The sequence below is a fragment of the Schistocerca americana genome, chromosome 3, assembly GCF_021461395.2.
Source record: "Schistocerca americana isolate TAMUIC-IGC-003095 chromosome 3, iqSchAmer2.1, whole genome shotgun sequence".
Lineage (NCBI taxonomy): Eukaryota > Metazoa > Arthropoda > Insecta > Orthoptera > Acrididae > Schistocerca > Schistocerca americana.
In genome coordinates this window covers 715,456,325-715,483,446 of record NC_060121.1, presented here as the reverse complement: position 1 = coordinate 715,483,446, position 27,122 = coordinate 715,456,325, and the positions used below count along the sequence as shown (strand labels likewise).

General features: G+C 44.8%; 1 protein-coding gene across 1 annotated transcript in view; it reads right to left on the bottom strand.

The window, feature by feature from the left end:
• LOC124606339 overlaps positions 1 to 27,122 on the bottom strand; it is a 372,408-nt gene that overhangs the window by 86,283 nt on the left and 259,003 nt on the right. The window contains exon 2 of the mRNA XM_047138321.1: positions 21,396 to 21,456. Within this exon, the coding sequence (XP_046994277.1) occupies positions 21,396 to 21,404 (9 nt within the window). The 5' untranslated portion in view covers positions 21,405 to 21,456. The remainder of the gene's footprint in view (positions 1 to 21,395; positions 21,457 to 27,122) is intronic.

The following is a 27,122-nucleotide window of genomic DNA, read 5'->3' as shown; positions in this document are numbered from 1 at the left end:
GGGTCACGTGAACATTCTCACAGTCTTAGAGTAGGTTCTGGACGTGGTCGCAGTAGAGACGCCCGCCAGTATCGTCGTATTGTAAAGACAGCAGTGGCCGATCGTACAGCTACACCACAGGTAAGAGGGCCTGTGAGCCTAGATGTGTCAGCACAAACTACTACGAACGGGTTACTGTCAGTGGGCGCACCTCGATCCCGTCTTCCACACGCACTACAGCAGCGACGTGCGGTCGCGATTGGTGCCCTGAGAGGATCACTTGGGAAATGAAATGTGTGGTATTGAAACATGAACTGTGGGAAAACGGGAAGAGAAAGGAATCGAAGCATTTGAGGTGTGATGATACAGAAGAATGTTGAAAATTATGTGCTGTGACAAGTTAAGGTATGACAAAGTTCTCCGATTAAGGGCGCGGAAACGAATACATGGGAACCACTGACAAAAGGAGAGACAGGATGATAGGACATCTGCTAAAACATAAGACTAGAGGGATGTATAGAGGGTAAGACGTGTAGAGGAAGGAGAAGATCGCAATACATCCAGAAAATACTTGTGTTGGTTGGTTACAATTACTACTCTGAGATGAAGACGTTGGGACAGGAGAGGAAATAGTTTCGGGCCTCATCAAACGTATCAGGAGCAAGAAAGCATGTAAGAATGTATTTAAGTTGAATTTTCGGTAACAATGTTGTACACCGGTATTTCATATTCTTTGCTGAATTTTCGAAGCGTTTCATTACCCCAAATAACACAAGCGTTATGAAAACATAAGACCGGTTTAGCTGTAAGCCCTTTATTTATAGGCACGACCTCTTAAGCATCATCACAATATGCAATCTGTAGAAATTGATAGACAATGATTCATGTAAGGCAAGAAAACAAAACTAAAATATAAAGCGTATACGGGATGAACATACAAAATCAGGTCATCTTCCGACAGAGAGAAAGCAGTTGCTTCTTGGCACGCCATACAATGCAGTGCGGCCTCTTGTTGTGGTTAAATTCAGCATCTTGCCATCTGGATTCGCAATGCTAGCTTTCAGCCCACTGAGGTGTTTACGTACTACACGATATTCAGCTTCGTTTCACTTTATGTCAGTTTCGAGCAAAGCTTGCAAATAGTTTCATACCGGATTTTTTATGGAGATTAACTACAATTTTTAGTTCGAATAACAAGGTCATTATCAGTATATTTGTCAATGCATTTTAGACAAATGAGCGGCCAGTAGCTCTTCATTGTTCACATTATTCCGTCGATGGTATATACAGTCTGTACTGCGATAACTATTTTGTTATATGGGCAGGCTGCTAGCTCACAGGATACCGTTTCGCATATTTTAGGATGCATTAGTAATCTGCCTACCTGGCAGTCTCTTATTAGAAATTTCTTTTTATTAGCTTTCGTCCTTTCTACGTATCACCGTGACGTTCAGCGTTATTTTACGTTTGCCGTTCACGATGAAAGCCGTGTCATTCCATTCTCTTTTCTCGATCAGTATATGACTGGTCTTCAGCGATGAGATCAGGTTGTGCCTTGATGCAAGTGATGGTCTTTCGCGCACACGACATAGACCTGGTGAACTCTGTCTTGTAGAGTCCATTCGTGCAAGAAACTCTGGCACGAGTTTACCTTCCATGAAATGCAAATCATTTAATTTGAGTGGTGATAAGCTAAAACGCTCGTTCACCTTTAGTGTTCCTGGAGGAGGCCCTACCCAGTACTCGGTACTTGCAGAATGTTGTTGGACCACTTATTTTTCCGTTCTATTGTCTTCTTGCAACACAAAGGTGATTACTGCTGACCCAAAAAGTGCCCGCGAACTTAACTTGCCTTGCAAAACGTGCAGCAGCTTCCCTAGGCAGCACGCTCTCCGTACTTGTCTGTAATGGAGCATGCGACGAGAGTTGACTCTTGCGGCTCGTCAACCAATAACTCATACATAACTACGTGAACAGGTCGAGTAGGCGTGGCATAAAGTATCCCAGGACAGTATTCGCCATCTGAACGGTCGACTGGATGCCAGAGTCAGCGCCTGCATTTCTGCCTGGTGGAGGCTACTCCACATACTAAAATGGGTCGATACGTGGTACCTCACGACCGCTTGTGCTTTTGATCTGTAAATGTAATCATTTCACGTAGTCCACACACGCTGTTGCAACATTAAATATTGAGTGAATTGGAAACATCTAAGGAGGTGTACAGTCCTTTTCCTGCTAGTATGTAGATTACATATAATTTCTGTTCACTTTCTGTATGTACTAACTACACCTTATCTATGGGTCAACAGTTATCTGAATCCCTCTTCCATGGATACCTCTTCATCACAGAGTAGCACTTACAGCCGACGTTTTCAGTTATTTGTTGGATATGTATCAGTCTCTCTTTCTGTTTTTACGCTCCACACACAGCTTCTTCTAAAGCCTCAAGGATATCCCATGATGTCTGTTGTATCATCCTGTCTCCTCTTCTTGTCAGTATTTTCCAAGTTCTCATTCCTATGCCAAATTTGTTTAGAACCGCCTCATTTCTTTCCTTCAGTTTCCACCAAGGAACACCACGTCTTTATTTCTTTCCAGTTTCCCACAGACTATGATTCACATCCGTTCAGTGTTGTAGTCCAAGTGAACATTATTAGAAATTTCATTCTCGAATCAATGCCTGTCATTGATACTAGTAGACTCATTTTAACGAACGAGGACTGCCCACTTTTCCTGTGCTGGTCTCTGTCTTATAATTAGATCCTTGTTTGTCAGGCGCAATCTTGTTTCGAAGATACTGCAGGTCCTTCACTTCTTATACTTCGTGGTTCTCAATTATGAATTCACGTTAATCATCATTTTTGCTACTCACAACTTCCATATATCCTGTGCTCATTAAACAATACTGTTCAAACTCCCTGCAACTATTCCTCACTTTCACTAAGGACTGAAATGTCTTCAGAAAATATTAGCGCAGATGTCTTTCCGCCACTTCTCAACGTTAAATTTGTCTATTCGACCTTACCTTCACAAATGTTTGTATATATATATATATATATATATATATATATATATATATATATATATGTGTGTGTGTGTGTGTGTGTGTGTGTGTGTGTATGGCATTATATACAAAACGGTAAACGCGACTTGCTTCAATCAGTTCAAATGAAAGTTGTTTGTGATCTATTCATATTTAATTCGTATCAAGTGTAACACATGTAAAGACGTTTGAATGTGTACTACTAGCATGCAGAATTGAATGTATTACAATAAAGTCCGTTCACTTACATTGCGAGTACCAACTGCTACCTGTCACCAGATAGTGCAGTTGGTGTCAGGTATCATGTGGTACACATTGCACCTCCGTGATAGGGCTGCATACGTCATCTGCGGCTTATGATCTGAAGACTGTCGCAAATAATTTATTGCGATGTCAACTGCCCATATTTCGTAAAATACTAAGAATAATCAATACTGTATTTCTTGAAGTACTCATGTGAATAACTTCACTCTGTTCTTTATTCAGGGTTCATTGTCTCTTTTCGCACCATACCGATATCTTATCTAAATAAATTTGCAATTCGTTTTGGTCTTCTGATGATTTTACAAGAAGGTAAATGACAGCATCATCTGCAAACAATGTAAGAGGGCTACTCAGATCATCTCATAAGTCGTTAATATAGATCAGGAACAATAGAGGGCGCATGATACTTCCTTGCGTAAGTTATTACTTCTGTTATACTTGACGACTTTCCATCCATTACTCCGAACTGTGTCCTTTCTGACAGGAAATCACGAATCCCGTCGCACAACTGAGAAGATGTTCCATAGTCACGCAGATTGGTTCGAAGACGCTTGTGAGGAACAGGGTCGAAAGCCTTCTGGAAATATACAAATATGAAATCAATTTGACATCCCCTGTCGGTAGCACACATTACTTCATGAGCATAAAGAGCTAGCTGTGATTCACAAGAACGATATTTTCTGAATCCTTGCTGATTATTCGCCAATAAATAGTTTACTTCGAGGTAATTCATAATGTTTGAACACAGTATTTGTTCCAAAACACTTCTGCAAATCGACGTCGTGATATGGGTCTGAATTCAGTACTCCTATTTCCCATTTTGGGTATTGGTGTGACTTGAGCAATTTTCGAGTCGTTGGGAACGAATATTTCTATGAGCGAGCGGTTGTATATAATTGCTAAATATGGAGCTGTAGCATCAGCATACTATGAAAGGAACCTGACTGGTATAAAATCCACACTGGAGGCCTTGCCTTTATTAAGTGATTTAAGCTGTTTTGCAATACCGAGGATATCTACTATGTTTCTCGTCTTGGCCGTTGTTCTTGATTGGAATTTAGGATTATTTACTTCGTCTTCTTTGGCAAAGGAGTTTCAAAACCGTGTGTAATAACTATGCTTTAGTGGCATAGTCATCAGTGACTTCACCGTTGTTATCGCGCAGTGAAGGTACTGTTTGTGTCTTGCCACTGGTGTGTTTTATGTATGACCAGAATCTCTTTGCGATTTCTGCCAGATTCCGAGACAGAGTTTCGTTGTGGAAATTATTAATAGTGTTGCAGAGAAGGGTGTGAGGAGAAACAATTTGTTGGGAATAAAGTCGAAACGTTGCGTTGTCTCCAGAGTCCAGTTAGCCAATCAGGACGTTGCGCAGGGCAGAGACGGTCTCACCAAACGTGCTCTTCGTTTGATTTAAAAACCGAACAAGAGGACGATACATAAATTGAACATGGGACGGTTGTATGGATCGAACCCGAACCAAAGGCTGACCAGTTCGTGCGCTGTAACATACACTATGAGAAGAACTAAGACTGCTTGTATCTGGCGGGCTGCTTGAATCTGCGTGCACAGCGGCAAGATTGGCTAACTTCAGCGCCAATTAAATCGGATACGTCTCAATATATCGAATTTTACGTTAACAATTATTTCTCATAACGGACTATTCTGTAACACTACTACAAGGTTTTGAAACTGTTTCAGACCATCCCACATAGTGTGGAAGAAAGCTCTTTAGTTTTACTCTAACCTTTGCTTTAGTATTTATACAGCTTTTTATGATAGCTGGAAAGATGTTGGAAATACGTTTTTCTGAATAGTGTAAACCTTCGTAGACAGGAGTCGCTAGCTAAGACGTTTTTAACCGTGTCGGTGTTCTTGCATTGATTTAGTTATCTGAAGAGATCTTAGTAACCAATGTTTGGTTTCACAAAGGAAGAATCTGGGAAAACTTGATCTGTTTACCCTGTTCTGGGAACAAATTTCTGCATGCCACCATAAATAATTCGCATGTCATCCTTTCGGATAGGAAAAATTTTATATGATGCGGCAAAATGGTCGAAAGTATTCAGCATACACCAGGTTTGTAATTTTTGAGTCACTATGACAGAGAACGGTCGAATTGTAAACAGAGATATGTTTTGATTTTTCAGCAGTTTTATTGTAAATTCCTCCACCAGCTCCCTACCTCCACCAGCTGAATTTATTGTCAAATTTTAATCCATGGAATTTAAAGAAAATTTATGAGCATTTGATACTGAACCTATTGGATGTATAGAACTATAGCATGCATATTTGTTTGACGAGAATGACAAAGCCGGCCTTCTGACCGAGTGGTTCTAAGCCCTTCAGTCCGGAACAACGTTGCTCAAACGGTCGCAGGTTCGAATCCCGCCTCGGGCATGGATGTGTGTGATGTGCTTAGGTTAGTTAGGTTTAAGTAGTTCTAAGTCTAGGGGACTGATGACCTCAGATGTTAAGTCCAATAGTGCTTAGAGCCATTGCAACCATTTGAGAATGACAAAGAAAGTAGCCTATCAGAGAGAAAGAACTGTTTTCAAAACATTCCTAAGATATGATAATCCCAAGATGAATTGCGGAAGCAGTACTTTCTGAGTGATTATCTATATCGATGATGATCCTGAAAATGAAACCTAGGATTAGCTTCAACAGGATTTCAAATGGAATATCACCCAGCCTTCCTGTACTACTTTGATTGCCATATCCAGTACCTTATATGCCAACCCGGTGAAAATTGGGATAAACGGCAGGAAACATAAGAAAAAGATACTGAGGTTCTGTTGCTGGTTTCTGTACAGTTAATATATATCGGTATACTTGTACTATAACAAAAAAATACATTGTAAGACAAAAAAAAACGATTTTTGGGCTAAGTGTCTTAGTTAGGGCAGCTGATACGGCACGGCGAATGATATCAGCACACAAATGGAGCAAAAGTCTGTACTTGTTAACTATTGAAACGTCCCCTTTGAACAATTATACAAGACTGTGCTTAAACTGACACACAATATTTTTAGCGCAACACAATCTGACTTTCAATAATCCCTACAAAAGAATGGCCCTGACTAATATTAACCTATACCTTTCACAAATCACTTACCTCACAAAAATCTTCGTTATTCGAACTACTGCAATACAGCGAGCGCCATTACTGCCAGCTAAATAAAAGATTCAAACTACGGAAGGCACTAACTACTGATAGGCATAGTTAGCAAATGAAAGATTTTAATAGAGAACAAACAATGTATTTACCTTAATAGTGTAGAAAACTCATAATATACATAGCAGTTCATGATATCCAGTATTACAAATTTCAAAACTCCACCATCTCTCTCCCCACATCCATCACTGCTGGCGGCTCACCTCCAACTGCGCAACGCTATGCGCTGTTAACATCCAACTGCCCAACACTACAATGGCAGACAACAACGCAAACTAGCCACAGACTGCACACAGCACAGCCAGTGATTTCCATACAGAGCGCTACGTAACGTTGCCAATAAGAAAACATAAATAGCCTACTTACACTATGAAATGTATAGAAAGCTATCTTTAGTCTGTTTATTTACAGTTAGGATCCTGTATCTGATCCATACGTGAACCGACTGTGCATATCAAATGCAGTAAATATATAAAGATATAGTGTAGAGCTCTTATAACTTTGCATATTAGTGGCTAAAAAAACTACTTAAATTCTGGTCCATTCTTGAAACACGTTTCAATTCCGTAAGCAATATTTCGATTTTAATCGTTATATTGAAAATATGTTTTCCTTCCTGTGGGCTTTTGATGGAAACAGTATTGTACCTACGTTGCTCTGATTTTCCTTAAACTAGAAAATCAGAATTTGTGTATACTTGAACACTTCGGCTAAATTGTTCCCATGTTTACTGTAGTCCAGGGAAAGTTCGGCACTCAAATTATTGTCATGACCGAGAGCTGGCTGAACCCTGAAGTAGGTAGTTCTGAGATATTTAGCGATTCGTGGAGCCTGTATCGAAAAGACGGACTACACGCCATAGGAGGGGCTGTGGTTATTGCAGCTGAAAAAATATGGTTTGTATTGAGGTTATTGAGGTCAGGTTTGAGTATGACAGTGACATTATTCTGTCGCTTTTAATGGGTGTAGGTGAAATAAAGTTAATTGCTGGATGTTTTTGCCAGCCACTCGATTTCGCTCAGACAGTTTTACGGTCACTGACAGATGGTCTACTGCCAGTACTGCGGAAATACGCAGATCATGAAATATTTGTTGGGGGCGACTTTACCTTCCGAGCATAGATTGTGACGTCTATGGACTCCTTGCCGGGGTAAAGACACAGTTTTGCCACTTATTTCGAAAACTGTTTTCCCAAAACTGTCTTGAGCAGCTAGTTCGACGGCCCACCTAAACGGAGACGTCAGTATAGACGCAGGGATTAGTGATTATCATGTGATCATAACAATTTTTGTCACTTAAGCTAATAAATCAATCAAATAGGCTAGGGGAGTATTTGTACTACAATGAGCAGACACTTGTTAGCATCCCACATGGACAATGAACTGATGTCATTTAACTCAAGTACGATGGACGTGAGGAATTTATGCCAAGTTTAAATTCTGAGTTAGAATATAATAAATTTCCTTCAGAGGGGAAGAACATCTGGCGACAGATCAGAACCGCTTTAGAAAGCATCACTCATGGAAAACTCAGCTTGTCCTATTTTCACATGAGATTCTGCGAACCAACTAAGGGGCTACTGGTGAATTCCATACTCCCAGAAATACGTAAAGCATTTTACACTATGCTGCATTGCCAATTGTTAGCAAAAGTACAATCATATGGAGTAGGTTCCCGGGTTTGTGAGAGGTTCGGACACTTGTTAAGTAACAGAATCCAGTGTGTTATCTTCAATTGCTCGTGTTCGTCAGAGACAAGGGTATTGTCAAGAGTGCCAGAGTGAAGTGTGTTATGACCGTAGTTATATTCTGTATACATAAGTGATCTGGCAGACAGTGTAAGCGGCAGTCTGCGGCTGTTTGCTGATGATGTTGTGGTGTAGGTGATGGTGTCGTCGTTGGGTGACAATAAGAGGTTACAAGATGAATTAGAAAAAATTTCTGGTTGGTGTGATAAATGGCAGCTAGCTCTAAATGTAGAAAAATGTAAGTTAAGCAGATGAGCAGGAAAAACAAACGCATAATGTTCAAATACAGTATTAGTAGTGTCACATGAATTAAATGTCTAGGTGTAACGTTGCAAAACAATATGAAATGGAACCAGCCAGCATGTAAGAACTAGAGTAGGCAAGGCCACTTCGGCTTATTGGGAGAATTTTTGGAAAATGCGGCCCATCTGTAAAAGACATCGCATGCAGAACTCATCTGCGACACATTGTTGAGTGCTCTTCGAGTGCTTGGGATCAGCACCACGTCGGATTAAAGGAAGACATCGAAGCAATTTAGAGGCGAGCAGCTAGCTTTGTTACCGGTAGGTTCGAAGAACACGCAAGTATTACGGAGACGTTTTGGGAAGTCAAATGGGAATCACTGGAGGAAAGGTGACGTTGTTTTCGAGGATCAGTAATGAGAAAATCTGGAAAAGCGGCATTTAAGGCTGACAGTAGAACGAATGTATTGCCATCGAAGTGCCTTCCACCTGAAGACAAGAACAGAGACATTAGGGCTCGTAGGGAGGTGTATAGACAGCAGTTTCTTTTTCGCTCTGAACGCTGGTGGAACGGAAAAGTAACTGTCTAGTTACGGTACAGGGTCTCCTCCGCGACGCACCATGCGGTGGCTTGCAGAGTATGTTTGTAGATGTAGAAAGCTCATCATAAGGGCTAAGCTGGTTCTAAGTAGTTAAAAATATGCAAGGCGGTTAACATCGTTCAAGTTGCTATAACAGATCGTGAGAACTGATTGATCTTTATTTACAAGTTATTATTTTAAGAATTACAAAACTTCCATTTTGCTATTAGGAGAAATAATTTTATTCCTTTTATTTATTTTATTTTACTTTTTTAAAATGAAGCTCTAAAATGTTTTGTTAAGTGGTTTGTGTAAAAGAAAGAAAGAAATAAAACAGGTATTATCGATATCAAGTACAGCAAATGAGATGACACAAGGGTTATTTTAATAATTTGAGATTCTAAGTTAAACACTGAGCCTTAAATTTTCAGTCGGCTCCTCGGCAGCTGTAAAAAATTTCGAACACCATTCAAAGCGACGTCATATGTTCACACCAATGCAGCTTTCTACGAGTATGTCAAAACAGCGAGGCGCTGAGCAGACGAACTCTCTGACTCTGCATTTACAGATCTATCAGGAGCTGTTTGTGAAGTATTTAAAAGTTTTGAATAAAAATTTAAATCACTTATTAAATTTCTAAAATCTAAAACGCTAAAGCACTAAGTCTGCAATGATTACTCTCATTACTTTGAACAAACGAAAGATTTTAATACGCCATTTGTTCATTTCCCAATTTTTGTTTGGCTTTGAAAATTCGGACGAAATCCATTATGCAATTTTCCCTGAAATCACTAATTAAATTTTTCTTCATTACTCTGGAGACTTTTTGAAGAAATTTAATTCTTATCCAAAACTAGATCTCTCGTTGGTAAATTATAAACCCACCTTGTCCATTTCCCACTTTTCGTTTGGCTACGAAATTTGAACCAAAAATCCATTCTGAAAGTTATAGATATATTGATTTCACTGCGCTCTAATATGTGACTTCCGCAGATCGTGATCTAGTGGATAGCGTTGCTGCCTCAGGATCACGGGGTCTCTGGTTAGATTCCCGGCCGGCTTGGGGAATTTTCTCTGCCTCGGGACTGGGTGTTTGTGCAGTCCTAATCATTTCATCATCGTTCGTGAAAATGGCTCGACTGGAGTGTCTAAAGATTGGGACTTAGTGCGGGCGCTGACGACCGCGCACTTGAGCGCCCCAAAAACCAAACATCCATCATCATCATCTAATATTTGACGACGATATATATTTTGTTAGTAATTAATAACCGGAAAATTAAGGGAGTTTGCTCATAGTAGATCGTAGTTAAGATCATAATTCTTTCACTAGAAAGGGATAAATTTTTCGCTTATGATCTGCTACACTGAATTAGCGTGTATCGTAGCGGAATGATAATGTAAAAACGTAATGAGAGTGGTACGAATGCAATGGTATAACTTTTATTTCGCGATTACTGTATAACGTGATGGACGTATGTACCCCTTGTGCAATATGTTCGCAATAATTGGCTGTCACTTTCATTTAATATCTAGATATTGTGCTTGACGAGGTTGCACAATTAAATCGCATTGTCAGACTGTGGTAGCGGCTCGCTTAACAGGACTTCTTTAATGCATGTGAAACAAAGAAGTTATGTTACAGGTTAAGCTTATTACGAGTGCTTCCAATAACAACTGTGCAGTTAATGCCACTCCTCAACTTTGTTTCACAGAAGAAAGAGATGCTGTAAACCAGGGCCGGCCAAACGCTGCACAGTGTGCAGACATGCGGAAGTGTTGCACATGTGCGCACGTGTGCGACAGGGAGCGACAGCGACATCTGTTATTAGACATGTGTCCTAAATGAACGGCGGCTATTCCACTTCCATGTTTATGTGGTACAAGCAAGAGGAAAATTGGTCATTAAACCGATTGTTTCAATGTATACTTACATTTAGGGTTTTTTAAATGTGTGAAGGGCTACGCTCAGCTGAAGTGGATAAAACTTAACATTCATCTAACTGTCGGTTATTATGCAGATTTCAGACGGAACTGATGAAAGATATAGCAATAATGGTATTGAAATAACCGGTGATCATCGAGAGGTCTGCAGGCATCTCCGGCGGTAATTCGGAAGAATACCACCCTTCGATTGTGCCATTCCAGCACTAATCTAAGCGTTAGGGTTTCAGGTGCCAGCCAGCCAGCCAGCCAGCCGAGCAGCAGCAGCAGCGGTCCCGGCCAGCAGCAGCGGTCCAGCCAGCCCTCCAGCAGCGGCAGCAGCGGCCCCGGCCCCGTCCGCAGCAGCAGCGGCAACTGCGGCGTTCCTGCCAGCCGTCGCCAGCGCCAGCGCCAGCAGCGTGGGACTCTGGTCTTCGTCCGTCTTCGTCCGTCTTCGTCCGTCTTCGTCCGTCCACAGTTTTTTCCTCTCCTTTTCGGACTGTGCATTTTTCGTTCATCCCTGTCGTCAAGCCAGCCCCCACCACCACTGCCACTACCACCACCACTGCCATTGTGTACACGTCGCCCTCCGCCGCCACCACCACCATTACATGGTGTGCCCAGTCACCCCCCTCTTTCCATCCCTCCTCTTCTCACTCTACCTTCACCCTCGTTGTTTGTCGCCCTCTCTCCAGCTTCTTCCTCCCGCTCCTCTCCCTCTGATCCTTTCCCCCCACTCCCCCAGCCTGTCACTGCAGCTCCAGCTAGGGTGGTGGCCCGTCGGGCCACTGCCCATGCCCAGCTCTCCCCATCGCCTTCGCCATCACCGCCACCACTCTCGCCGTCGCCGTCGCCTTCGCCGTCACCATCTCCGGCGCCGACTGCTGCATCCACGCCAGGATGTGCCACTTCCCGCCACCTCCCTATAGCTCTCATCCCTCATGTCACCACCCACCCTTCTGCCACTGTTAAACGCCCTAGTGGCACCACCACCTCCTCCGCTCCCAAAAAGGCCCCACCCCATCCTCCTTCCCCCCACTCATGATCCCATGGATGTCTCCCCACCTGGCCCTGCTCCCTCCGCCTCCTCCTCCTCCTCCTCCCCCTCCTCCTCCTCCCCCCCTCTTTATACTAATACCTCCTTTCCCATCCCGATCCTTCCTTTTTTGAGGCCCGGAACCTCTCCCTCCTACTCCGCCAACACTTCCCTGGTGCCCCCATCTCACTCCCTGGTTTACAGGATTCAGTTCTCATCTCCTCCCACAGCCCCACCCTACATAGTGACATCCTCTCTCACCTCCCCATCACCCAGTTCGGCCCCAAAGCCTCCCTCACTCCTGCTCCTTCTCCATCTCCTACCTGGCAAACCCAACCCCGCATCACCCACTGACCCTCACCGCCATGGTCACTCGGCTTAGTCCGACAATCACAGAGGAGGAGGTGTTGGCGGATCTCAAAGCACATCCCTCGCTGAAGGTGCGGGCAGTCCTCCGCATTTTTAACTCGGCCGGCCCCACCCACCTTATGCGGGTTTTCTACATCTACATCTACATCTACATTGATACTGCTCAAGCCACCCAACGGTGTGTGGCGGAGGGCACTTTACGTGCCACTGTCATTACCTCCCTTTCCTGTTCCAGTCGCGTATGGTTCGCGGGAAGAACGACTGTCTGAAAGCCTCCGTGCGCGCTCTAATCTCTCTAATTTTACATTCGTGATCTCCTCGGGAGGTATAAGTAGGGGGAAGCAATATATTCGATACCTCATCCAGAAACGCACCCTCTCGAAACCTGGCGAGCAAGCTACACCGCGATGCAGAGCGCCTCTCTTGCAGAGTCTGTCACTTGAGATTATTAAACATCTCCGTAACGCTATCACGGTTACCAAATAACCATGTGACGAAACGCGCCGCTCTTCTTTGGATCTTCTCTATCTCCTCCGTCAGACCGATCTGGTATGGATCCCACACTGATGAGCAATACTCAAGTATAGGTCGAACGAGTGTTTTGTAAGCCACCTCCTTTGTTGATGGACTACATTTTCTAAGCACTCTCCCAATGAATCTCAACCTGGTACCTGCCTTACCAACAATTAATTTTATATGATCATTCCACTTCAAATCGTTCCGCACGCATACTCCCAGATATTTTACAGAAGTAACTGCTACCAGTGTTTGTTCCGCTATCATATAATCATACAATAAAGGATCCTTCTTTCTATGTATTCGCAATACATTACATTTGTCTATGTTAAGGGTCAGTTGCCACTCCCTGCACCAAGTGCCTATCCGCTGCAAATCTTCCTGCATTTCGCTACAATTTTCTAATGCTGCAACTTCTCTGTATACTACAGCATCATCCGCGAAAAGCCGCATGGAACTTCCGACACTATCTACTAGGTCATTTATATATATTGTGATAAGCAATGGTCCCATAACACTCCCCTGTGGCATGCCAGAGGTTACTTTAACGTCTGTAGACGTCTCTCCATTGATAACAACATGCTGTGTTCTGTTTGATGAAAACTCTTCAATCCAGCCACACAGCTGCTCTGATATTCCGTAGGCTCTTACTTTGTTTATCAGGCGACAGTGCGGAACTGTATCGAACGCCTTCCGGAAGTCAAGAAAAATAGCATCTACCTGGGAGCCTGTATCTAATATTTTCTGGGTCTCATGAACAAATAAAGCGAGTTGGGTCTAACACGATCGCTGTTTCCGGAATCCATGTTGATTCCTACATAGTAGATTCTGGGTTTCCAGAAATGACATGATACGCGAGCAAAAAACATGTTCTAAAATTCTACAAGAGATCGACGTCAGAGATATAGGTCTATAGTTTTGCGCATCTGCTCGACGACCCTTCTTGAAGACTGGGACTACCTGTGCTCTTTTCCAATCATTTGGAACCCTCCGTTCCTCTAGAGACTTGCGGTACACGGCTGTTAGAAGGGGGGCAAGTTCTTTCGCGTACTCTGTGTAGAATCGAATTGGTATCCCATCAGGTCCAGTGGACTTTCCTCTATTGAGTGATTCCAGTTGCTTTTCTATTCCTTGGACACTTATTTCGATGTCAGCCATTTTTTCGTTTGTGCGAGGATTTAGAGAAGGAACTGCAGTGCGGTCTTCCTCTGTGAAATAGCTTTGGAAAAAGGTGTTTAGTATTTCAGCTTTACGCGTGTCATCCTCTGTTTCAATGCCATCTTCATCCCGTAGTGTCTGGATATGCTGTTTCGAGCCACTTACTGATTTAACATAAGACCAGAACTTCCTAGGATTTTCTGTCAAGTCGGTACATAGAATTTTACTTTCGAATTCAATGAACGCTTCACGCATAGCCCTCCTTACGCTAACTTTGACATCGTTTAGCTTCTGTTTGTCTGAGAGGTTTTGGCTGCGTTTAAACTTGGAGTGAAGCTCTCTTTGCTTTCGCAGTAGTTTCCTAACTTTGTTGTTGTACCACGGTGGGTTTTTCCCGTCCCTCACAGTTTTACTCGGCACGTACCTGTCTAAAACACATTTTACGATTGCCTTGAACTTTTTCCATAAACACTCAACATTGTCAGTGTCGGAACAGAAATTTTCGTTTTGATCTGTTAGGTAGTCTTAAATCTGCCTTCTATTACTCTTGCTAAACAGATAAACCTTCCTCCCTTTTTTTATATTCCTATTAACTTCCATATTCAGGGATGCTGCAACGGCCTTATGATCACTGATTCCCTGTTCTGTACATACAGAGTCGAAAAGTTCGGGTCTGTTTGTTATCAGTAGGTCCAAGATGTTATCTCCATGAGTCGGTTCTCTGTTTAATTGCTCGAGGTAATTTTCGGATAGTGCACTCAGTATAATGTCACTCGATGCTCTGTCCCTACCACCCGTCCTAAACATGTGAGTGTCCCAGTCTATATCTGGTAAATTGAAATCTCCACCTAAGACTATAACATGCTGAGAAAATTTATGTGAAATGTATTCCAAATTTTCTCTCAGTTGTTCTGCCACTAATGCTGCTGAGTCGGGAGGTCGGTAAGAGGAGCCAATTATTAACCTAGTTCGGTTGTTTAGTGTAACCTCCACCCATAATAATTCACAGGAACTATCTACTTCTACTTCACTACAGGATAAACTACTACTAACAGCGACGAACACTCCACCACCGGTTGCATGCACTCTATCCTTTCTAAACACCGTCTGTACCTTTGTAAAAATTTCGGCAGCTTAAGCCAGCTTTCTGTACCTATAACGATTTCAGCTTCGGTGCTTTCTATCAGCGCTTGAAGTTCCGGTACTTTACCAACGCAGCTTCGACAGTTAACAATTAGAATACCGATTGCTGCTTGGTCCCCGCATGTCCTGACTTTGCCCCGCACCCGTTGAGGCTGTTGCCCTTTCTGTACTTGCCCAAGGCCATCTAACCTAAAAAACCGCCCAGCCCACGCCACACAACCCCTGCTACCCGTGTAGCCGCTTGTTGCGTGTAGTGGACTCCTGACCTATCCAGCGGAACCCGAAACCCCACCACCCTATGGCGCAAGTCGAGGAATCTGCAGCCCACACGGTCGCAGAACCGTCTCAGCCTCTGATTCAGACCCTCCACTCGACTCTGTACCAAAGGTCCGCAGTCAGTTCTGTCGACGATGCTGCAGATGGTGAGCTCTGCTTTCATCCCGCTAGCGAGACTGGCAGTCTTCACCAAATCAGATAGCCGCTGGAAGCCAGAGAGGATTTCCTCCGATCCATAGCGACACACATCATTGGTGCCGACATGAGCGACCACCTGCAGATGGGTGCACCCTGTACCCTTCATGGCATCCGGAAGGACCCTTTCCACATCTGGAATGACTCCCCCCGGTATGCACATGGAGTGGACATTGGTTTTCTTCCCCTCTCTTGCTGCCATTTCCCTAAGGGGCCCCATTACGCGCCTGACGTTCGAGCTCCCAACTACCAGTAAGCCCACCCTCTGAAACTGCCCGGATCTTGCAGACTGAGGGGCAACCTCTGGAACAGGACAAGCAGCCATGTCAGGCCGAAGATCAGTATCAGCCTGAGACAGAGCCTGAAACCGGTTCGTCAGACAAACTGGAGAGGCTTTCCGTTCAGCCCTCCGGAATGTCTTTCGCCCCCTGCCACACCTTGAAACGACCTCCCACTCTACCACAGGTGAGGGATCAGCCTCAATGCAGGCAGTATCCAGGGCAACCACAGTCATAGTCCGATCAGGGGATGCGTGGGATGCCCCCTCCATTGACAGTCTCCTGATGGAGGGTGCCCTCCTCTTCAACCAGCGCTATAAGGTCGACCCCTCCCATTCCCCTCCTCAGTCCCTGCACTGCCAGAGGTGTCTGTGCCATATAACGCACACCCAGCAGCCGAGTGCCGTGAGGCCCCCACCTGCCCGCATTCTCGGCAAGTGCCCTAACCTTCAATCCCCTCTGTCCTATAATACCTGCAATCTCCCCCCACCGAGCGAGGTGGCGCAGTGGTTAGACACTGGACTCGCATTCGGGAGGACGACGGTTCAATCCCGCGTCCGGCCATCCTGATTTAGGTTTTCCGTGATTTCCCTAAATCACTCCAGGCAAATGCCGGGATGGTTCCTCTGAAAGGGCACGGCCGACTTCCTTCCCCATCCTTCCCTAATCCGATGAGACCGATGACCACGCTGTCTGGTCTCCTTCCCCAAAACAACCAACCAACCAATCTCCCCCATCCCACCTACTCCCAAAAGTGTAAAGCCCGACCACCTCTGACCGCTGCTGAACTAACCATCCCTGTCTGTCCTGTGGACGCCCCCACCCCTCCTGGCAATGCCCTTCGTCCCCCCCCTCCCCACCACTGAGGACATCATCAGGTTCCTCACCATTGTCCTGCAATACGTCCATCCTTTCCAGCGCCCTCACACCCTCCAACAGGACTCCCTCGCCGCCCGTTCCATCTTCCACCTAATATGTATGCCACCTACTCCCACAACCAGGCCCATTTCACCTTCTCCTGTCTCGACACCCTCGTCTAAATCCCTGTCATGTCGCGACAGCACCGTATCCTGTTCAACAACATCCATTCCCCTCCCTCCAACAAGAACCTCTTCATGCACACCCTTGCCACCCACCACGTGGATGCCTTCCTCCTCAATGAAACCTTCCTCGAACCCCACCACACCATCCACACTTCGCCCTACCTTTTCAACCGCTCCGAAAATCCCCTCCCAATTGCGCGTGGCAGAGTTGCCATTGGTCGCCACCACCCGATAACGGACCGGCTCCAACCTCTCCTTCCCGACCCCACTGAACACCTGATCCTAAGTCTCTTCTTCCCCGGCCTTACCGTCACCTGCGCCAAGATCTATGTCCGCCCTAACGCCCCTATTCCTTTCGACTTCCCCTCCCACATTGATCGTACCTTCTCCTCCTACGTGATTGCCGCCGACCTGACCCAGCTACGGTGGTGGCATCCGTTCCTCTCAACCCTCCAAGGCGACCTCGTCCCCATTCCCCAACACGCCCGCCCCGAATCCAACTCCACCCCCATATCATCCTCTCCTCCCCCAACCTCCTTGGCCGCATAGCGGTGGATGTCCTGGACCCCATTGGTAGTGACCATTTCCCTCTCCTCCTCACCGTTTCAGATGGTCGTCTCCCCCGCCCCGACCCTCATAATGACCCTCCCCTGAAGTACGTCCATGACTATTCCCGTGCCGACTGGAATGCCTACTGGGATGCCCTCTCTGATGTGTTGGTAAATGTGCCAACACCTTGTAGATATAGGAGGCCGAAATGCACGCTATCTAACGCAGACAGGCGTGAATTCTGGAACAGGATAAGTAGTGAATTCTAATAAGAAAAGTATGCAGCTCCTCGAATACTTAACTTTTATTTATTCTTGTGGTACATCGCTCCTGATAATACAAATAAGACTCTCTTCAGATACGGTTAATGGCGCCTTGCTAGGTCGTAGCCATGGACTTAGCTGAAGGCTATTCTAACTGTCTCTCGGAAAATGAGATAAAGGCTTCGTCAGTGTAGTCGCTAGCAAAGTCGTCGTACAACTGGGGCGAGTGCTCGTCCGTAACTCGAAACCTGCCTTGTGGTGGCGCTCGGTCTGCGATCACACAGTGGCGACACACGGGTCCGACATGTACTAAATGGACCGCGGCCGATTTAAGCTACCACCTAGCAAGTGTGGTGTCTGGCGGTGACACCACACTCTCCACCTGGGTCGAAGGACACCCCTTCATCTACCACCACCCTGACGATGTTACCCATGCCGCCTCCTTTCTCCAGCAGACCTTTTCTGAGGCCATGGAGGCCCATGTCCCTACTGTCGCCATCAACCCCCACCACCCTACCTTACCCCCACAGGCTGTCCTCCTCCTCCATGAATCCTGCCGTCTCTACCGTGCCTTCTTCCATACGTGTGACCCGGACACACTACGAAGCCACCGGCAACTCCAGCGACACATCCGAAACTTGCTTGCGGCTAAGAAACGCCGGGACTGTCGACAGACATGCACCTGTTTAAATGCTACCCTACCTATAAACTCGTCCAAGTACTGGTCAGCCTTCCGTCGCCTTACCGGAACTAAACCCTCCCCCTACTATCCTCTTCTCCATGATGATCACCCCTTTCCTGACACCCTCAGTAAGGCCAATGACTTTGCCTCCTACTTTTCCGATGTCTTCTCCATCCCCGATGATCCCCAGTTCGATTACTCCCTCTTCCTGGGTGTCCACAATCGAACTGATACCTCTGTCCCTCCCCTCGCACCTGGTTTCCAGTACTTGGACATCATTGCACACAAGGAACTCAATACCCACAGGATCTCATTGCTACACTCCACACAAAACGCAACACCGCTCCTGGTCACAATCGTGTCACCTACCGCCACCATTGTGAAGCTCCTGTCTCGTTCCTCTCCACCCTGGGCAGGCTCTACAATGTAGTCCGGTCCACCGGCTACTACTCTGACCTGTGGAAAACCTCCCGTATCGTGATGTTCCTTAAACCCGGTGAACCGCTTCCGCCATCTCCTCCTATCGGCCCATCAGCCTTATCTTGGTCTTCAGCAAGGTCCTGGAATCCATCCTCTCCCAACACATCCACCAGCATCTCCACCAGCATCTCCGCCTCCTTCCCGTTACCCAGTGTGGCTTTCGACCGCCCTGCTCTTCTGGTGACCTTCTCCTCCACCACACTCATCTCCTTTCTGAACAGCTAAATTCCTGTCGCTCCGCAATCTTCGTCTCCCTGGACCTCGAACGAGTCTATGACCACGTATGGCATTCTGATCACCTCTTCAAGCTCCAAGACATTGCCCTTCCCATTAACTACGTCCGTCTGATCTGCTCCTTTCTTTCCCACTGTCCTTCCTACATCACCATCCATAACATGGACTCCTACACCTTTTTTCCCTCCGCTGGTGTGCCCCAAGGCTCCGTCCTCTCCCCCCTTCTGTACCTTTTGTATACGGCGGACACGCCGCCGCCGTCACCCCCCGTCCACCTTCTACAGTTTGCTGATGACACCGCCTTCCTTGCCCTCGCCCCCACCCTGCAGCGTTCCCAACACCTTGTTCAAACTCATCTTGACCGGTTCACCACTTGGTGCAACCAGTGGTTGCTCAAGGTCAATCCCTCCAAAACCCAGGCGATCATTGTAGGCAATACCACCCCTTCCTTCCGCCTCCTTCATTTCTATGTCACCATATATGGCCGTCCTATGGCCCTCACCCCCACCCTTAAGTACCTTGGCGTCACCCTCGACCGTCGCCTCTCCTAGACCCCCCATCTCTGGACAATTCAAGGCAAGGCACGCTCCCGACTCCGTCTCCTTAAGCTTCTTTCCGGCTGTATGTGGGGTCTGGACCTCTCCACCATACTCCACACCTATAAATCCCTCATCCGCCCTATCCTCTGTTATGCCCATCCTGCTTGGATCTCCGTCCCCATACCTTTTACAAATCCCTTCAGATCCTATCGCATCCGTCTCCCCTCCCCCACGAGGATCCTGTACGACCTTATTCCGTTCCCCCACCTCCTCCTTTTCCTTGAACGGATACAGATCCTGTACACCTCCCGAAAACTCGATCTTCCTCACCCACTTGTCTCCCCCGTCCTCTCCCATCCCCACCTGCTGCCGCACCTGTATTCCCACGTCCCACCCAGTCTCCATCTCTCCACCCTCCTTACCCTCTCCCAAGGTGGCTTCCGCCGGCTCCCTCTCCCTGATGATGCCCTCCTCCCCTCCATATACCCCTCCTACCAACTTTGATCCTCCCTCCCTCTTCCTGTGTTTGCTCCTTTGGGCACCCTCCCTCCCTCCATTCTCTCCCTCTTCCATCCCTTCTCCATTTCCCCCATTCCTCCCCCGGGCTTCCCCTCCCCTGTCCTTCTACTCCTCCCCCCATTTACTCAGCCATTGGCATCTTTGTTCTCCCCTCTCCCCCACCTCACTCTTCTTCCCCTCTTGGCGGGTCCCCGGACTCGCACACGCTACGTGGACTTTCGCGCGCCGGAGATCATCGCCATCAGTGTCTCGTGTGTGCCGTCGTGTTTAGTGTTCAGTGTTCACCGTCGCACTCCATCGTTCACCTGTGCCATCGCCATCTTCAGTGTTTGTGCGTCGAGTCAACAGTTTGTAGTGTGGATTATCGTCGAGTGTGAACGGCTCCGTGTTTGTCTTTAGGTGTCTACTGTTTTATTACCCACCGTTATGTCACTTATGTGTATTCTTTCTGTTGTTTATTTATCTATTCTATGGCTGAAGAGCGGCGTAACATGCTGCTGACAGCCTGCCTGTTTGTGCGGGTTTGAAAATAACAATAAAGAAACAAAATCGAGAGGTCTGTGGTTATCATTATGTTCAGAGGTCAGTGAGACAGAAGTTATGTGGGTGTAACTGAGGGCACCGAGGATTGGTTATAGGAAACCTAGCATTAGTTTAATGTTATTTGAAATCATGAATAAGATTCGTTGGAAGTCTCTAAGTGCTCTCTTTCTTAAATACTAGCTCAAAAACATTACGCCTATTTAACTGCCGTCAGTCAAGCTTCCTTAATAAAAACGCACGGTTGTTAACTGTATTACATGTCTTACTGGGTTAAACTGTTAACATAAAAGTAGATGTCTCAATGAGTAGACTGCGACTGTACTTTAAATTTTTAATACGCGAAATACCTTCCCATGGCTGGCTTGCAAGCTGTGGAAAGAGCACTAGAATGCGCCGGTACAGAGTATCCCAGCAAGTGGATAAAGCGACATCTGTGCGTAGAAACATGCACTACATGAACGCTGACGGCTGCGGCGTGCACGCTGCGACCCGGAAGTTGCACATGTGCAGGAGCACCGCACGCGTGCAAAATTTCTGGCCGGCCCTGCTGTAAACGCTCACAGAACATAAAAGATCTACTGTAGAGATAGTGCGGACCAATATTCGGTATTTTCTTACCTTATCCATTATCCTCTTATGTGAAATCGGCCACGGAATATCTGTAGAGGCGCAGTAACACCTGCATAAATAAAAAAAGATATAATGATTAGAACAGATACAAAACAGTAGCTGGAGGCTTCCTCAGTAATAGAGAAAGTATGGTTAGACTTTACAATATGATATCAACAGACAGAAACTGTGATGTCGCATCTTCCAGGGGTGTTTATAACTGTCATGTGGAAACGAAGTGACTTTAGCGGCAAATTAGTGCCAACGCTGTTATTTATTATGAACTTAGGGTTGAACATTAATTTTACATGTGTTCCTGACTGAACGAGAGATGACACAAAAACGTATTGAGTCTCATTTTCAGTTAAATTGCTATAGAGATTAACAAGTTACCTACTAACGGCCAGATAGCAATTTCAGTTACGGTAGAGCGCAGGATCACGCGCAGAGTCTCATTTCCGAGGTAACAGTCACCAAATCTTACCAACAGTATGGTTAGCAAAGACGTTCATGGGAAAAGTCACATTTTGGTGTGTCACAGAAAATGTTTCAACTTTCGTCAATTATTTGTTTCTCCTTTGCTAGGAATTCTTACATTTGACCTACAGAAATCAGACAACTTTACATTTCAGCTTGATTTGGAATGGACTAAACTCGCTTCGGCGACTGGTGTGGACCAGCACCCCGTGTAAACGAAAGCCTGACAAGTAGTGCGTGACGTCAGAACATGGCTTCCCACGCAGTCTAAATAGTATTCAACAGTGTCATGGAACAGTACTTGTGAAGTCATGCGGCGAATTTCACGTCATTCTACTATTATAGTGAATGCTGTTCCTGCTTTAGTGTATGTGATTTGGTTGTTTATTTTCTGTGCAAGAAACTGGTGATCTTTTTTCTTGAAGGTGAAAATTTCGTTGCCAGCAAAACGTCACTTTGTTGCTCTGTGCCGAATTGTAGAGGAAATTACGAGGGGACTGATGACCATAGATGTTAAGTCCCATAGTGCTCAGAGCCATTTGAACCAAGGAAATTACGATGTTGGACCAAAAGTAACTGTGTTTAAATTTCCGGAGGATGATGCAACGAGGAAGATATGGTTGTCGAGTATTCGCAGAGATAACTTTACTCTTTCTTCAAGTTCAAGCATGAGTATTTGTTATGTTTATTTCTTAAAAGAGGTTACGTGTGCTAACAAAAAAGAGGCCTTAATGCATTGTGGAAGGTCAGCGACATTTTGACTAATATATAAGATCATAACTGCGTAAATGCCGAAGAAAACAATGTTTCCCTGTCTTGGCGATTCTACAGTTTAGCTGGTTTAGGATATATAAATTCTCTACTCTGAAGGTTCACGCAGTATAGCCTAAGCACAGTCATACTTAAATAGTTTAATACCTTCGTATATCTATATACTTCCTCTTTGTGCTGTTTGTTGCTAGGAATACAAGACGGTTTATGATTAAATATATGCACATAAGATACAGACAAATTTAGATGTATTCTGGGACTAGTATTAAGCTCTGTTTTTTTTCTGTAAATGTCTTCAGGAAGATGCTTCTTCAAAGACAAGGAATGTGGTTTATCCAGACATTGACAGTTAAACAAAAACAATGTCTCATTCACTTATTTTTGATAAATTATTGATAGGAATTTGAAGTTCAGTGCAGGGAATAATACTGTTAGAGAATACAGTAAGCTTCCGACTTTACAATGCACAAATAAATATTTTTCTCTAAATCCATAGAAAGGGAAAATGAATGAGTACATTAATGGATTAAGAGGGCATCAGAGAAAACAAAGGAACAAACTGTGAAAACACATGTAAAAAATAGTTGTGTATTTTACAAATTCTTACTTACGGAGTCTGGAATTTGAGATTCATGCCAGTGACCTTCACTGCTGTCTTATAGATACAACTAAAGTACTTGAAAACAATTGTGTGCTCATGTTTAACATAATGGATAGCACATAACTGGCATTGTATTAGCTTCATTATATTGTCAGTTTTTATGTAAGTTATGAAGCGATTTATTGACTAGGGAATAGCAGCTGATGTAGGTTGATTCTTACAAAATACAGAAACAAAGCAGTTTCTGTCTCATAAAAAGCGCTACCATTAAGTATTTCATAGTTCTATAGGATACACATAGTTGGAGAATTACTTTGAATTATTCTGTTACCTGTTACTCTGTTTCACATTTCACAGTTGTTTCTATGGAACACATCTGTGAGAGTTTGGTGTCGTCATGTTTTCATGTATGTGTGGGATCTGTGTGTGTGGGGAGGGGGGGAGCGGGCAGTGCGAATGTGTGTTTGTGTGTGCGTGTGTGAGTATGTGTGTGTGTGTGTGTGTGTGTGTGTGTGTGTGTGTCTGTGTGTTGCCACAGTCAAAAGAGTCTTTTAATAGAGCAAGAGATTTAGCAAAAATCCCATCTCCCGAGTGAGCATATGAGCATCAAGGCAAAATTATAAAAACAATATCACTGTTATTGAATTATGCTTTGCACATTAGTCAATGTTTTTAATTATTGATGGGGCAAGTACTTTCTTCATTTCACCATTTATTGAAGAGCTTGTTGTGATGACGTGTGACTGCATGTGCTGTGATTTTGTAGTGTTAGCGTTTTATGGAGTTACTATGCAATGGCCATATCACTTATGTATTTCTCTGCGTGTGAGTTGGGAGTGTATTTGTATTTGGGAATCAGAAACTAACTTCATATAGATAAATAGTTCTCACACTATTAGTACTGTCATTACATTCATTTGTAGGTACCTTACTCATTTTTTATTCATTTTTAATTACAGGTATGTCATGTTCACTTCCACAAGGATGATATTTGGGAAACACAAATTGTGGATGAAAGACCTGGTCAGTTATAAGACGTGAAGGGCCAGATGAGAAAATGCAGAGGCTTGGAAATGAGCAGTTCGCAGAGTTACAATATACACTACTGCCCATTATATTTGCTACACCACGAAGATGACGTGCTAGAGATGCGAAAATTAACCGACAGGAAGAAGATGCTGTGGTATACAAATGATTTACTTTTCAGAGCATTCTCACAAAGTTGGCGCCGGTGGCGACGCCTACAACGTGCTGACATAAGGAAAGTTTCCAACCGATTTCTCATACACAAACAGCAGTTGACAGGCGTTGCCTGGTGAATCGTTGTTGTGATGCCTCGTGTAAGGAGGAGAAATGCGTACCATCATGTTTCCGACTTTGGTAAAGGTCGGATTGTAGCCTATCGCGATTGCTGTTTATCGTATAGCGACATTGTTGCTCGCGTCGGTCGAGATCCAATGACTGTTAGCATAATATGGAATCGGTGGGTTCAGGAGGGTAATACGGAACGCCGTGCTGGATCCCAACGGCCTCTTATCACTAGCGGTCGAGATGACAGGCATCTTATCCGCATGGCTGTGACGGATCGTGCAGCCACGTCTCGATCTCTTAGTCAACAGACAGGGACGTTTGCTAGACCACAACCATCTGCACGAACAGTTCGGCGACGTTTGCAACAGCATGGAGTATCAGCTCGGAGACCATGGCTGCGGTTACCCATGACGCTGCATCACAGACAGTAGCGCCTGCGGTGGTGTACTTAACGACGAACATGGGTGCACGAATGGCAAAACGTCATTTTTTCGGATGAATTCAGGTTCTGTTTACAGCATCATGATGGTCGCATTCGTATTTTGTGACATCGCGGTGAACGGACATTGGAAGTGTGTATTCGTCATCGCCATACTGGCGTATCACCCGGCGTGATGGTATGGGGTGCCATTGGTTACATTTCACGGTCACCTCTTGTTCGCATTGACGGCACTTTGAACAGTAGACGTTACATTTCAGATGTGTTACGACCCGTGGCTCTACCCTTCATTCGATCCCTACGAAACCCTACATTTCAGCAGGATAATGCACGACTGCAATTTGCAGGTCCTGTACGGGCCGTTCTGGATACAGAAAATGTTCGACTGCTGCCCTGGCCAGAACATTCTCCAGATCTCTCATCAATTAAAACGTCTGGTGAATGGTGGCCGAGCAACTGGCTCTTCACAATACGCCAGTCACTATTCTTGATGAACTGTGGTATCGTGTTGAAGCTGCTTGGGTAACTGTACCTGTACACGCCATCCAAGCTCTGTTTGACTCAATGGCCAGGCGTATCAAGGCCGTTATTACGGCCAGAGGTGGTTGTTCTGGGTACTGATTTCTCAGGATATATGCACCCAAATTGCCTCAAAATGTAAACACATGTCAGTTCTAGTATAATATATTTGTCCAATGAATACCCGTTTACCATCTGCATTTCTTCTTGGTGTAGCAATTTTAATGGCCAGTAGTGTAGTTTATCTTCCCCGAAGATGTATGAAGACACTTTCAGCTTCAGTTCCTTTGAAGAGTTGATGTTACGTACCAAGGAAGGGTAATTGCCCTGCGAGTAGAGTGTGATTGAAAAGAACAATGATTTTGTGTTTTTTTCTGAAGTTAACAAGAAAACCATCATCATTCATTACACATTCTGTCTTTGCAAATAGTAAATTATATGTTTCATTATTTAAGAAAGTTGTGCAAATTAAGACATTATGAAAAAGGCCTTTTCCTCTAATTATAACTAATATCCATGACTGCGTACTGAAAGTGTTCTCAGTGGCAGATTGTTGGTACTCAGGAACTTGTATAAACAGCTTTGTAGAGACAGTGGAAGTAAGTCTAGGAGTGCTAAAAGACAGTGTACAGGAGTGTGGAAAGGACATGGTAGACTTTATACAGGGCGAATCACTAACTATTGCCACCAAGAATAGCCTCGAAAGTATGATAGGAGCTGAAAGGTTTATGGGACCAAAGTTGAATGGAACAACGGAGGCCGTAATATGACGATGGTTTTTGTTTCTAGGTGGGGCCCCTTCAGAGATATAAAGCTCAACTTTGTTTTTGAAATGGGATGCTATAGTTTGGTACTTATTTCCTGATAGCGGCTATCGAGACGAATACAACGACGTGTAACAGTAAGGTCTTTGTAGGTCAACGAAGGTCACAAAGGTGGCATGAACGTCCATTTACATTAGGTGTTTGAAGTGATGGCCATTAGTATCAATGCAGTGCAGCAAACTTATTATCACGGATAGAGTTGTATTCGCTATCACATCGGCACTTATCGAAGCACATGCTCTAATAATTCCCTCTCTCCTCCGTGTCCAATCCAACGATTTGGGAGTTTTCTCTGCAACTCATTTCCAGTCATCAGCGAAAAATGTGCCGGACACTCATTGTGTTGATACCACATTCTATTCCTTGTTTCTAAAGGTATTTCTTTGAACAACGGACCTAATGTTTCTTTCAGAAATGTGGTGTACTTCCTACCATTAAGATTTCCTTCGATGAAATAGGGGCCTATAATTGTGTTCTCCCGAATCCCACACCATAAATTCACCGGCCACGGTTTTGGTGTGCAACTTGCCGCAGCCAACATGGATTATAAGTTGCCCAATAATGCATGTTATGCAAATTAACATTTCCATGGCTCGTGAATGTAGCTTCGTCAGTAAATAAAATCAACTTAATAAATATGTCATCCCACTGAATCTGAAGTTGATCCCATCGGCAGAATTCAGTGCGACGCATACAATCCGTAGCAGATAATTCTTGGTGGAGACTTATATGTTAAGGATGATATTCATGGCGATGCACAACACAAACAATACTACTCTGGCTCTTGCCAGATT